General features: G+C 33.5%; 1 protein-coding gene across 9 annotated transcripts in view; it reads left to right on the top strand.

Annotated features, from left to right (window-relative positions):
- Window positions 1-15617, top strand: part of LOC132704331 (uncharacterized) — a 116032-nt gene that overhangs the window by 67064 nt on the left and 33351 nt on the right. For 8 of the 9 annotated variants that reach the window (XM_060674261.1, XM_060674265.1, XM_060674260.1 and 5 more), the window contains one exon: window positions 8996-9139. In XM_060674261.1, the coding sequence (XP_060530244.1) occupies window positions 8996-9139 (144 nt within the window). Of the gene's footprint in view, window positions 1-8995; window positions 9140-10749; window positions 10972-15617 lie in introns of those variants that run through there. The other variant, XM_060674268.1, reaches the window with a different exon arrangement.

Genomic DNA, 15617 nt, shown 5'->3' with positions numbered 1-15617 from the left:
GATTTTTAATTATCACAGACGTATTCCTTTTGTAGGCTCAAGCTTTGTAGAACCTCAATTAATGGCTTTTTCGTATAACCTTCGTGAAAATAAATGTCGTTATTATGCATGTAGTTTTGGATTGTTGCTTTTGGAAGGGGTTTTAGTCAACTGTCTACTGTGATAACTTGCATTGCCCTTTACAATGACGCTATTAGGAGGAATGTTTGGAACTAGTTTGATTTTAAACCAACTTTCAAATAAATCAGCGGTGGTGTCTTCATGGTAATGCAAAGAAGAATCTTTAATATTTTTCGCAGACAGAGAAAGTCCATTTGGAATCCAACCATCAGAGCCAGAATGCAAAATAGTTATCCTTTTACCTCTTTTTCTAGTCGCCATTTCCGAATTCTAAAAGATTCCATTAAAACTTGACTTTTGTCAATTTTTTTAAATCTAAAACCCATGTGTTGAATACACTTCAATAAGTTAGTTCTGCCACATTTAACACCGGTTTTATCTTTTTCAACACACGCTGTATTACACACATTTGGGCGGGAGCATCTCCTGAGATACACTAGAGTCGCACATATTTTGCATAATTCGCACACGATTCAACACACGCTGTATTACACACGAAGTAAGAATGATTGCTAATAAACTTAAGCTAAGTAGTATACCAAACCAAAGAATATTAAACACAGGTCGGTATAAAATTATTTTCTACTACGGACCACAATTTTACCTGAATTTAAATTCCGAAACTTTAGGTAATAATCTTGTTGCATTGTATGTTAATGACCACCCTTGGATAATCCCATTCAAAAGCGATTGGACACTATCTTATATCCATGAACAGACCATACCTTATTTCGAAAAAAAAAAGTTTGAATACAACATTTGTTTCCAGTACAGTCATCTTTAATTTTTGTTGTTTTTTGTATAAAGTTGCGTTTTTTAAACATGGAACACCCTATATTTTATTACATTTTTAATTACCCCTTTAAAAGACGAATCCAATGATGATGTATCCAGGTTCTATTCTAATTAAATGTCAACAATTATGAATATGTGTTCTAAACGTCGTAACTTTTCGGATACAGGGTGGTAAAGTTTTCAAAAATGAAATATATTTTAATATTTGTGATACCACCTTAGATAGTCTAATTAAATTTGGCATTTTTAAATTTTTTTATAATAGAAATCATTGTTACAATCTCCAACGATTTCTAGAGAAATTTAATTTCTTGACTTTTTTCAATCCAATGTATGGTTTTCGCTTTAAAAAAATAAAAATCTGTTTTCTGTATCGTCATAACAATCTCATTACTATGACGGCATGCAGAGAAATTAGTTTTTATTTTTAAGTGAAAACCGGGCGGCGGATTAAAAAAAATTATGAGATCAAATCTAATAAAATATTTATCTAAAACAAAATATCTAGTTTTTAGTTACCAACTAGTGTTTTACTAGATAAATAGTAAACGATTCTTATTAAAAAAAAAAAAAAACACTACCCACTATTAATAATTTTTAACAAAATTGTTTGATAATAAATTAAGAACAATCTTTTTGAAAAACAAATAGAACATAGATAAGTTGTTGAAACAAGAATTTTTTCGGGTGTTATCTTAAACCTCGAATATCTCAAAAAATTAGACAAATTTAAATATAGGATAAATGAAAAACTTACCTTATTTTTTATCCTAGAATTGATATCTGAATAAAAAAATTTGAAATTTGAAAATCTTGAGATTTTGTTAATTGAATTCGCCAAAACGGCACCACCTATTTGGGATACCCTGTAGAAGATGAGGCGCATCTGTCATACTGATTGAGTAGCGAATCATCTCCTTAGTTTGTGGTTAAATTTTCGTTGCAATACCTGGATCAGTAGCGTCATAACACAATTTTATCTGGGCCAATCAAAGTATGAAAAAAAAAACACATAACCTCAATTTCTGCCTAAACTATGAAAAATTCCTATAGGAATTTCTTAAGAAAGGATTTCAAAAATGTCAATATGTACAGAGTGTTCCATTTAAAATAACAATGTTGATGTTGGTGGAGGGATACACCTATAAAAAAAATATATTTTAAATCTTCAGGTGAGTCCAAGAAACTTTTGTACGAAACTTTTTTTTTGACACACGGTGTACACTTGAAAATATTCGGCAATATGGTATGACTCTATTAGGAAAACGAAGAACAGAATTTAAAAACTGATGTCAAAAAAATATCAAACAACCTCCTTGACAACAGAATTAATAATGCTTACAGGCACAGCCTACTACGATAATAGAATACACGTCAAATTTTATGTACTTAGAAAATTCGTACTTCGAGTTTTTAAAGAATTTTAATCAAACAGATAGACAATTACTTTAGTAAGAAATAATGATGATACTATTTCTCTGCAAGCTGTCATATTAACTTTATGGTTATTATCATCCATGTTGTTTTAAGCGAAAACCTTACATCGGATTGAAATAAATCAAGAAATTAAATTTCTTTAGGAATGATCGGAGATATATGAATAATTTTTGTTTTAAGAGAAATCAATGGCGCTACCACCAATATCTGCCAAAATATAAAGGTGAAATTCCATTCGCCCGCCACTGGTGTGTTTAAAAAAATTGTGCTACACTAAACAACGCCTCTTGATCTAAAGTGTAATAATTTGTTTTGAACAAAATTCCGTTTAAAACAAATGCGCAATACATTAAATAGTGCAAAAAAGAAAATCGTTGACGTTTTAAAGCGACTAAAACTAATTGTTAATAACTTATAAACAAAAAATGTTATATTTTGATTAGTTAAGTTGTAGAAAGGAGACGATTCCTTGTCCATTATTATTTTTCTGAGTTCACCATTTTTTCGAAAATATTCCCCACACATTTGGTACGGACGCCACTGGCAGCGCGGGGGTTTAATTTTTCCTCGACTAAATGCATCGCATTTTTCCCTGTTACGTTTGAATGGATCCTCGATCTCGCGATTCATCTGTTATTTCGGGAATCGCCAGTCAGCGTCCAGAAATAACCGTTTAATAAAAAGTTCCGAAAACCGTTTCCGAGGGTTGGGGTTGGGGCTGTACGGTGTGTAATCGTCATCGTTGTCTAGACGCCGGAATGAATCGTCGGTCTTTTTGCCTCGTTTATCGCATCAATTTATTACATTGTGACGCGGCATAAAAATAAAACTGGCGATGCTTTTGTCTATTGGATTAACTATCTAAGGAAATAAAATAAAATTGTTTGTATACATCGGGTTCGCGTAGCCTTCGGCAAAGATGATTTTTATTTCGAGAGATCCGTTTGCGAATTCTTCCGTGTAAAAAAATGGTCGATCCTTGCGGACAGAATAATACATTAAATTAACACAACGTTTAACACATGTCGTCATAACTTCTTAGTTTTTAAATATCCAAAATATAATTCCAAACAATACAAAAAAGGACTAAAGATAATATGCCCACTTATCGTTTTCACCATATTTAAATAAAGTACAGTCCCGATTATCCGACATAATGTGAACCAAAGTTATTTCGAATAATCGAAATTTCTTGAATTCGATTTTTTTCTTTTTGAAAAATAGGAGTTTCGGATACATACTTCAATGTTTTACCGTGTGCCCCTCAGGTTTTCCAAAGTAATTTTTTGTTTTGGGTTTCTTAGTATTGCTCCAATGGTATGATCAGGTTTGTATGTCGTTGATATGTCGTGTGTCCGTAATATTCGGCCGATTTTGTCAGTAACCCCCTTGATGCATGACAGGACGATCTCGTCCTGCACTCTCTGTCGCTGCTGCTGTTGTTTGCTGATTGCCTTGCTGATGGTGCGTTTTTGGGATCCATTTTGTCGAAGACAGTTACTAATTTTCTTCAGTTCGTCATCCCTCTTCTTCTCGTTTGTGAGCCTGGAGGACCGAGCAATTAATGTATTTGCTACTGCCTGTATCTGTGACGGGTGATGATGAGACTTAGCGTTCAGATATCTATTGGTGTGTGTTGGTTTTGTATAGACAGTGTGTTCCAAGTATCCATCTTCGGTCCTTGTGATGTGCACATCTAGAAAGGGAAAACTGTTATCCTCTTCAAGTTCTATTGTAAATTGAATCCTTGGGTGAATGGAATTCAGATGTTCTAGGAATTTCAACAGCTCCTGCTTGCCAAAATTCCATACAACAAATATGTCATCAACGTATCTTGTCCATAGTTTTGGCTTCAGATTTGCCTTCTCTATTGCTTTCTTTTCGAAGTAAATCATGAAGTGGTCGGCAATCACAGGTGAGAGAGATGGTGCCATTGCTGCTCGACCCACTTGTCGTTTCCCACGGATCCGAGCCACTTCGGACATTTCCGGGATTTTACGGTACGGGTTTGGGGGGAATACCACAAATGGTCCAATGTTCAAAGGCCAAAAATCCCGAACGGCGTTCTGTCCCGTTTCGGAAAGTCTCGGTGAGTCTTGTCTCGCGAGGGATTTCGATGTAGCAGACGGTCAAATGGTAAACTTTGTAATTTGACAGTCGATACTAGATAGGTATAATCCGAATACGAATTAAGAAAAGGAAGCTTATTTTAAAGATACAGGACGTACATCGGGTGCTAAATTCGCACAGGACACATGAATTCATACATCATTATACGATCAATTATTGTTTCCAATAAAATATAGGTTAATTTTATCGAAGGGTGCTGCAACTCGCATTCAAAGTAGTAATTTTTTTCATAAACGTCGAATATATTTATTTAAAACTTCAAAAATTACTAAGAAAGGTCATATACATATGCTTCTAGAACCCTAGTCAAGTCCTAGGTCCATTCGATTGCCTCCACCTCTGCATAGAGGAACATACTGAGTTGAAGGAAGTAAGGCATCTTCGGCATTTCTAAAATTACGTTAACATAATGGAAATTTATTAATACTTCTATAGTTTCAGTCGTACAGTGTAATGTACTACACATTTCTACAAATATTTTTATTATTATTAACTTCTTTACCTGGTCTCCTTTCTTACACATACTTGCAGCTCCTGTCATGTATTTGGTCCTTCAAGTGTTCAGGATTATGTTGTTCCTTCCTTAAGATGAATACACCGTTCTCTTCAACTTTTCCTGATGCTTGATATTTAGTTTCTGTGCTTTTGAGATATCTTTTTGCAATATACATATATTTATTAACCTTCAATCCTATAAATTGAATAATGTTATGAAATACGACGTTTTTGCACTAAAAATGCAAAATGCCTTTTTTGTGAGTTACTCTAAAAAATATTACATCAATTTATGTTCCTGTTCTGCATTACCCTATGAATTTACTACCCACAATTAACTGAACTCCTGTTTAAAAAAAGTAATAAAATGTCATCTTAGTAAGATAAATCATTTTAAATAAGTTTCAAATTTGATATTTTTATAAAAGTCGTTCGTTTCTAACTTAAACATTCTGTCACTCGATTACGTATACGTCACGTCTCGTAACATTCGTTCATTTGCTATCATCTCGGTTTGGAAGCAGTCGGATGTTTTCGGAGATATTTCCCACGCCTTGAATTTTGACGTTTGTCAATTCTGACGGACATGTCAGTGAACGACTGCGTGTTGTTTTGCGAAAATGTACCTAAAAACTAACGGTCGTAGAAAAAGTGTAGTATGCAACATGTTCGGTAAACTTTTCAAGTCACTCGTTTATTAAACACTCGCTCCGCTCGTGTCAAACAAACTCGTGAGTCAAATGGCGTTTACCGCACTTGTTCCATAATATACTATTACCTCATGCACCTCACAGTGATAGATATAGATAGATTATATTTGTTATGTTAAATCACTTTAATTTTTTTTTACGGTTATTAATTTGAATGTTTAAGTTTTGGATCCCCTTATTTTTTATGCTTAAATATTACAAATGTTGTTTTAACGATATCGATTTTGATATTTTGCGATGCGAAACTTTTATTTCATTTCGTTCGTGTAATTGCGACCATTTTATGCGGTTGAGTGTAATACTTGAAATTCTTCGAGATGTAATACGCGAAGAGTCCTGGATTTTCATCGTTTTCGCGCAACCGTCTATTTATAGGTCTCCTTGTGTTACGGATCGTCAATCGACAGGAGTCTTAACATTCTTCGCTTTGGATTTGTGGCGTTCGGAAGGTCGTCGCGTCTGCACTACACATCTGCCATTATTTAGATTAAAGTCAATAAAACGCCTCGACGTATTCGAACACGTTCGGCACACGGGATTAAACGTTAACTATCGTAAAAAGTAAATTCTAAATCTCAAACATCGGAAAACACCCGTTCAATTTGTTTGTTTGTGTATTTAAGAGCCTTTTGCACTTAAAATAGTAAAAACTAATTGTGAAATAATGATTAATTTAAAGAACCTAGGATTATTTTCAAGGATCTCGAGAGTGGCAGGTGTTTAAAATTAGAATTATAGTTGCTTTCTTAAAAATGGCTAGTGTTTGCTAATCTGTTGCTGAAAATGGAATTCGTGAAATTGTACTTTCAAAAAAAGCGAAAAACTACAACATAAGCGTATTTGAACGCATAAAATTTTCACAATATAAGCACCTAAACGAAAAATAAAATGCAAAAATGCATGTTTATTATATGAAACATAATGAACATTAATTTTATTTTAAATAAAGCAAGCCAGAACGATTTCTTTATAATTAAACCCGTTCCTCAGAAAACCTATAATTTTTTACCTATACCACCTACCAATTTGAATGTAACAATGAAAATTCGTAATAAAAGCTTTTATTTATAGCTACAAACATTAATACTTACCTAGCAAACTGCAAAGCATAAAAATCTTACAGTAACCTAATATTATTTGCGATTATAAAAAAAATAATACAATTGATAATTCAGAAAATAATAATAATATTGATAATATATATCTTCCCAAAGACACCTACAAAATACATGATAGGTACAACGGACATATAAAAAATACATTTACTCAAAAAAATTCATCTAGACTAGATTTCAGAAATTTTTTACCTATACCACAGATCTGTTAATAAGGCGTCTTCTCTATCAGACTCCATAAAAAATTCCGTCACCCCTCATGACTCTAAAATTCCTCGTCTCTACGGACTAACTAAAGGTTCACAAACCAGGATTACCCCTTCGACCTATTGTCAGCACCATTAGTTCTCCAACATATAGCAAAATATCTAGCTTCTTTATTAAAATCCTTTACAGGGAAAATTGATAGTTTCGTACTTCATTCTTTTCACTTCATTGAACGATTAAAAGCATTACATTAGATTCACAAGATATTCTGGTTAGTTTCGACGTAAAATCCTTATGTACTTCCTCAACATGGTCTCAGATATATTAAAATCCGAGAATCTGGAACCAAACCTCACCTTATTTGGAAAATGCTTGTCTAGAACATATTTTTCAAACTTGTGGACAAACGTCGGGAACAGCTATGGGTTCTCCATTATCATCATTTATGTTTATGGAGGCCCTTGATAAGAAAGCTCTCGACACCTTATTTGGCCGTATGGTCAAGAATCTCTAGTAGATTTTCTCAGACATTTAAGCTCTATACACCCTAACATACGTTTTACCATTGAATTAGACACTAATAATAACCTTCCATTCTCAGATATTCTTAACGATAGAAAATCATACTTAACATTGGGTCATTGCGTTTACAGAAAACCTACGCATACAGCCCGATACCTTAATGTATGGTCACATCACCATCCGGCCCAAAAATCATCGGTTATCAACTCTCTTCTTTACAGAGCCGTAAAACTATCTCAGCCCGAGTCACTGAACCCAAAACTAAAACACCTTATCTCTGCTATTCTCTCGAATAATTTCCACATTAAAAATATTAAGCGTTCTCTCACAAAATACACTTCACCACAACCTTCCCACACTTCCCATTGTTATCCTTCCTTACATTCACAACATTACTGACCACATATCAAAAGTTCTAAAGAAATATAACATCAAAACCAGATTTACCACTTATCCAAAATTTTCTCAACATCTTCGGTCCATCAAAAACAAAATTCCATTTGAGATGTCAGGAATTTACAGCATTCTATGCATATGCGACAAAGAAAACATTGGAGAGACCGGACGAAAAATATCAACAAGGCTCAAAGAACATGAAAGAGCCTTAAAACTAAGACAAATAAACTTATCACCGGACATAAAATTTTATTCGATAAAACTAAACTTCTTGCATGTAATCGAATCTTCTACCAATGAGAAATGCGAGAGTCTATAGACATCTATAGGCAACCTAACAATCTTAACCGAGGCTCAGGTCTTTATCTGTCACCAATATGGGAATCCGTCATTCGAAACGGTGTTTATGCCCCTCATTTAGCTCCGCCTCCCTCAAACAATATATAACCAGGTACAGAGTCACTTCAGTCAAGTCCTGAAGAAGCCAATACGACGATTGGCGAAACGTTCGACTCAACAAAAACCGATGCAGGAGGAATCCAGAAGTTTTGTAAAAAGTACCAGAGATCTATTTGAACGAAACAACGAAAATTCGTAATAAAAGTTTTTATTCATAGCTACAAACATTGATACTTGCACAGCAAAGTGCAAAAAGTAAAAATCTTACAGTGACAAAATATTTGCGACTAGAAGAAAAATTTATAATACAATTAATAATTTAGCAATAGCAATGTTACATTCAGACGATAATGGAAATAATAATATATATTTTCCCAAAAACTACAAAATTGCATAAGAATAGCTAAAATACATGATAAGTACAAGGGACATGTCAAGAAAACATTTATTCAAAAAAAATTCGTCTAGACTATAAAATGTTTTGGATTACAAAAATATTTTTAATCGTTTTTTAAATAAACAAGGTTTTTGAACGTTGTTCGTATATTAATAAAAGCAAAGTAATGAGAAATAATAAAAAAATATTGCAAGAGCAACAAAAAGAAAGTTATAAAAGAAGTTATTTCGATGAAAATTTATTGCGTAACGATTTTTCTTTGTTCGTTCCAGACGGAGCTTAGCTCTAGGCTTCGGTTACGAAGGGGGAGGGGAGATACGAGCGAAGATGACGAAGGACTTCCAAGGAGTCCACTCTGCGGATCTCCAGCCGCAGCCACCGACTCCTACCTTATCCTCGAAAAGACTGCTAACAAAGTAAGTTTTCTAGAGGGCATTTTTTGTTTATGTAGTAGTAGGCCGTGCATAATATGTTCAAATGTCACACAGAAACCTATAAGAAAATTTACTAAACAACGGAACAATCAAAAAGAGAAAGCCAATTTAAAATAATTTAAGTGAGAAATAAGAAACCTAAGAACCATTTAATATTTTCATATATTTTTTTTATTTTTGGGTTTTTAATTCAATATTAAAATTTAAACTTTTACATTAATTACCTATGTTGCAATATTTAAATATTTAAAGGTAAATGTTCAAATTTGGCGTCTCCTTCTTCTATACACTGAACGCAACTTTTTCGTACTGAATGGCAACTAGGGGAGATCGGTGAGAGTTGTAACAAAAATCACAATTTAATCCAATATTTAAAGTCTGTTCATAGATATAAGAAAGTGACTAACTGATACGAATTAAGGAAAGACCCTGGCAAGCTGTAAGAATAAAATATGGCCGAACAGGTCCGTACTTTGCTTAGAATTTAATTATTTGGGGTTTTGTTAGGAAAGATACTAAACAATTTTTGTTTATTTATGTTTAAATCTAAAATAAAACTACAAATTATTTTTAATACCTACTTAAATTACTTAAAATTATTCACATAATATATCAGTATCACTATCTATATGTTCTATCTATCTATGTTCAATGGGATTAAATATACAGTGGTAAGGTCTCAAGGCCTTAAAACTGTATGCCCTAGATTTTTTGCACAATTATCACAGACGTATTCCTTTTGTAATTTCAAGCTTTGTAGAACCTCAATTAATTGGCTTTTTGGTATAATCTTCAAATAAATCAACGGTGGTGTCTTCATGGTAATCCAGAGAAGAATTTTTAATGTTTTTCGCAGACAGAGAAAGTCCATTTGGAATCCAAATATCTTTAGAGCCGGCATGCAAAATAGTTATTCTTTTACCTCTTTTTGATGGCGCGTTTTTTCACACTCATCAGTTGAGTCAACCCAACCCTTTTCCGGGGTAGCGAACCAGGTTTCATCCAATTATATTAAAGACGCCGATCCGTATGCTATATAATATCGTAATAGCATAATATTAACCATGCACTTGTCGCTAATTTTTTTAACAACGCTTTTCACACCTTAATTGATTTTTTGTTTGAAAATTTAATAGGATTTTGACATATTTTGAGAAAATATGCCGTAAAAATGCAGCATTCAAACATTGACGACCTGCCAGCGGCCATGTTGGTATGGGTCGAACGTCAGAATTTGCAATTAGAGCTGCCATTGGTTAAAAACGAAATTTCAAATCTCGCGCATGCGCATATTGTTCCTGCGCTATTAGCACAGGCAGGGCCCTCTATAAGTCTAGTATCTATATGGTTCGAATATATATTATACAGGGTGTCCCGAGAATATACAATTTCGGGGTGAACGGGACAAAATTCGAGACTCTCTCGGTCCGATTATTATCGTTTCTGATAATGGACGTAAACCATCTCGTGTTACGTAAAGGCGGCCATAACAATTTGCAACAAATGTTCCGGTTTCGTTTGTCGGTGCTACGATTGTTGTTACCACAGCGCACGATTACTAGGCCGTACACGGCATAGAAAGTGTTCGGGAGGCAGAGCGACAAAACGGTTTGTCGAAATACGGTCGTTTGTTCGGTAAACGCGTTTTGTTTTGGCCGTCGCCGCTCCCGTTGAGCGTTTCGTTGCCTCTACATTCAAAATTTGAAAACAAATCGCGTCTGCCGCGTCCCGCCATGTTTTGTCTCGAAAGGGGATTGTTCGGCGAAGTCGAAGTGACATGGATGAACAAAATACGGATTTTTCTGCCGTACGAGGTAAATTTTTAAGTTTCAAATTGTAACGGACTCGTTGGCCAACAAAGATTTTGTGATTTGTTATTTGTCACATTTTTTCAGGTTATAGGGAATGAGCTAATAGGAAAATAATGTTTTTTTTTGTTTCTATCACGCAACATTTGAAGAGTACAGGGGAAAAAAGATGAGGGTTCAAAAAAACTTAATTCCGAGTAAATGTGTTTTTTATTTAGGAAGACTTCTCTAGAACATGGTAAGCAAAAATACGTTTTGACAGAATATTATAAAAAATATATAAATTGTCAATGCAAAAGTATAAAAAAGAAACTTTGATTCCAACACAAAAAGAACTTGGCAATAAAGATGAAGGTCCATAATCTATTATTGTCATCTTATCAAGGTGGTAAAAAAATCCTGCGCTTTTTAAGAACAGATTCTTTTTAGATGCTGTAGGTCTTGAAATTTAGCTTTAGATACAGAAATTGGCCCATTATAAGCTAAAGTTGGAAGCAAAAAACACTTTTCAGGTAGCGAAAGTCTTTTTCTTTTTTGTTTTGTGACAAGCTCTCGACCATTATAACTTTCCCATAAGAGGGTGATTTTCGGTTTGACCGGTCTTGAAGGACGCTTGGGCATATAGGTATCCGCTAGAAATTTGGTCCAACTCTTAAAAATGGACTTATCTTCACAAGAAATAACTTCAAAAGGGCTTGGTTTTGTTCTGGAATCCCTTAAAACTGCATTCCATTATTCAACGTCTTCTGTTTCACTATACTAATACTAACACACAAGTCTTTTAACAAAATGAACAATATAATAATTTTGTCCACAGCATAAATCACAAAATATTGTAATATTGTAATCCAGATAGTTAAAAATGTAATCCAATAGCAGTGAAAAAACATCATCAGCTCCCTTTTTCACGAAACTTCAGTATTAGTATAGAAAACAGCTGTAGAGGTCGAAAGGACATGTATGTTGAACATATAGAATGAAAGTTGTCTATGATAATACGTGTCATTCGATGTAACATTCGAGTAAGACCAGATCAATTGGACCCCCCATTTACCACTTGATCATAAAAATTTAATCTAAATATATTTTTTATAAATACTTATGATGGAAAATTGATCCCCCAAACGATTTTTTAAAATTTTGATTTTAACATTTTTTTTATAATGAAAATTTTAAGCGCTTTTAATTAAAAAATGGATTAAAAATCAACCGTAAGAGATAAATTTATGGTCAAACGCGAATATAAGAAATAAGAAAATAAGAATATATTAACGACTTAAAATTATTTGTTTATTTTCGTATTGTTAACTAACTTTTAAGTTAACAAATGAAAATTTAACTGATTTCTTGGTAAAAAAAATCATGTTTTTTTTATCGGTCACATGCTTTACACATTTAAGTTTAAGATTTCGGAAGAAAATTTCACTGCTCGTCATTGGTTTAAACAAAATCAATTTATTTATGACAACGCGCAGGGCGCCGAGCACTGTGGAAGCACCCCGCTGCCGAGCGTCTCGAACTGCATTGAAGGTTTTATCAGTGATAATTTAAAATAATAATAGAAAATATTATTATAAAACAAATTTTATTATTTATGTTATTTTATTATAATTATTATTAATAAAATTTTATTTTTTTAACAATGTTATAAAGAATACTATTAATTTTTTTTATTATTTTTACCAAGCATCGCAAATTTAGAAAAAACTAATCAACTTTAAATTTTTAAAACTGTTATGGTCTATATTTATTTTTTCTAGGAAATTTAGTAAATTATTATTTTTAAATTTACTAGTCAACACTCCATCTTTAGTTAACAAAAGAAAAACCGTTACGATTTTCATTTGTTTTTCGCGTATCCTAGTAAATAACAAAATCATTTTAGAAATCATTCCTGTCTATTCGCGTCATAAGTTTATACGCAAAGCATGAAATAATTATTAAAAATAAATTAAAAAAATAAAAGCTGAAGTGTTGCCAGCTCGGTGCTTTCACAGTGCTCGGCGCCCGGCGCGCTGTCGAAGATAAATTCATTTTGTTTAAACTAATGACGAGCAGTGAAAATTTCTTCCGGAATCTTAAACTTAAATGTGTAAAACATGTGACCGGTAAAAAAAACATGATATTTTTTACCAAGGAATCAGTTAAATTTTCATTTGTTAACTTAAAAGTTAGTTAACAATACGAAAATAAGCAAATAATTTTAAGTGGTTAATATATTCTCAAAGTATAGACATTTGACCATAGTTGCGGAAAATTTCATAAATTTATCTCTTAGTGGGCTTTCACACCAAAGTAGCATGCGACATGCGACTTGCTGTCAGGAAGCAGGAAGCATGCTACTTGTCTTAAAACCTATACAAATATATTGATAGTTTCACACCGAAAAATCGTCGCAAAAATGCGACTTCGCAACATGCAGCGTGCGACTCGAATATAAAACGAGTCCTATAATTTTGATACTTTGCGACTTGCTTCCAAGCCGCGCAGACATTGTTTTGACTTCGCGACCAAATTTCTGTTTGTTTTTTTCGTGATACTTAGCAAAAAATGTTTACCAGACGATGAACAATTTAATATAGACTTTCTTCAGACTATCGAGATCTACCCATGTCTGTGTGATCACACTTTAAAGGCGTATAGCAACAGAAGTGAACAAGATAAAGCGTGGAACCAAGTTGCCGGGAAATACGTTTCTACAGGTAAGTTCGTTATTTTAAATCATTTTAAAAATGGCCTTTCCTTTTCCATCCTGTAGAAGTTTTGAAATTTTTGAGGATGAACTTGTAGCTGCTGCGATACAATAAATGGGCTATGTATATCAGCATTATCTTTTAAATACAGATGAATCCACACTTTTCTTTTTTTCTTCCTCTTCCTCCTTGCAATTACAGCAGCAATCAATGCAATATTGTCTTCTTCCGACATTTTGGCAACTATTTTATCATTTATCAACGGAACTTAAACAGAGAGTTAATGACAAATGAAGTAGCAGTAAACGACTTTGGTATGAAAGTAAATTATGAAGACGCAAGTTGCCATGTGCTTCCTGGCAGCAAGTCGCACGTCGCATGCTACTTTGGTGTGAAAGCCCACTTACGGGTGATTTTTAATCCATTGTTTAATTAAAAGCGCTTAAAATTTTCATTATAAAAAAAAATGCTGTTAAAATCAAAATTAGAAAAAATCGTTTGGGGGATCAATTTTCCATCATAAATACTTTTTACTTGCAAGCTTCGCAGCTCTGTGTGTAACTGCAGTGCATTGTGATCATCTGCACTTTGATTAATTTTTTTTTCAATGTCCTCCATTTTTGCTTTCAACTCATCGCATGTACTACAGATATCCCACCGTCGGTAGCAATATTAAATTTGGTGTTGAATATTTCTTTATAATTTTCATAAGAAACTAATTTATCAGGATATTTTTCTTTGTACGTAGAGTACATTTTCTTAATATCGAGCTCAGTAGGTAAATAAACCTTTGTTGTTTTAGCCAAGCCATAGTGAGACTTTCTACTCTTAAAACATCTAATGTATTCCATGACCGAATCTCTTGCTTCTCTAGAAAGTCGGTTAGGTTTGGAAGAGTGCTTTCCACGCATATCTAACGGTGCTGAACCCTTTGGTTTCAATCTACTTTGTATAGTTTGCAGCCTTTTTGCAGTTAGGCCAGGTAATGCTAAAAAAGCTTTATAGCACACTGGGATTTCACAAAGTTCATTGTTTTCTAACAATCTCACCTTATAAGTATACGAAAATGAATGAAAATCAGCTTCATCTTGAGAATACCTGCGACGATGGCGTATTACAGGTTTGCACGTTATTAAACCACTAACTATAACTTTGTAGTTGATTAAACTTAGACACGATCGCGCTTAAATTGGCTGCAGTGAGATTTTGGAAACATTTAATTGTTGAACATTCGCAGTCTTGTCCAACTTGATGACTACTTAAGCGTAACTTTTTAGTTACATCCTGTATTCGTCCATAGGATTTTCTTTTCCTTGTTTTTTGTTGCTCAGCCAACAACAACAAGAAATACACCACAAAACTTAAAAAAAAGAATAATCAATAATTACACCAATAAACTTCAACGTCAATAAAAACAACTCGGTAAACTAGGGACTGAACTGCATTTCCTATAAACTGTCATCTTTTTTGGGCACATCATCTGGTACCTTCATCTTTTTTGCCCACTACTATACATTTTAAATTCTGTGTATCTTTGTACTGTCATCTTTCTAGCCATTTCTTATAGGTGGATAGTATTCTATAGTCGAAATAACTGTAGTCTTATTTGGGCAAAAAATGAACTCTCATCTTTTTTCCCCTGTACTCTTCATTTCTTAATTACCACTGACGTACATTTTGCATAAATTAAGAGAATATAATAATAATAACCAGGCGATCCTTACCTTTTGGAATACCGAGGGCACACGAAGTAAAGATGGTAAAGTGATATCGATTTCTACATTTTTGGTCCTTCGAGCCGGATTTTGCAACAACTAGAGAGTTGTGTTCACAACATTTGGTACACCGGAATATGTTTAAGTATGCTTGATTCAATAGTTGAATAGACAATATACATACAATCTTTCTCACTATAAATGGAAAAGTTTCGTTTTTATTTAATTTCTAAATTGTCGCCAT

The sequence above is a fragment of the Cylas formicarius genome, unplaced genomic scaffold (assembly GCF_029955315.1).
Source record: "Cylas formicarius isolate icCylForm1 unplaced genomic scaffold, icCylForm1.1 PGA_scaffold_7__23_contigs__length_41026272, whole genome shotgun sequence".
Taxonomy (NCBI): domain Eukaryota; kingdom Metazoa; phylum Arthropoda; class Insecta; order Coleoptera; family Brentidae; genus Cylas; species Cylas formicarius.
This window is presented reverse-complemented; position numbering and strand designations above follow the sequence as displayed.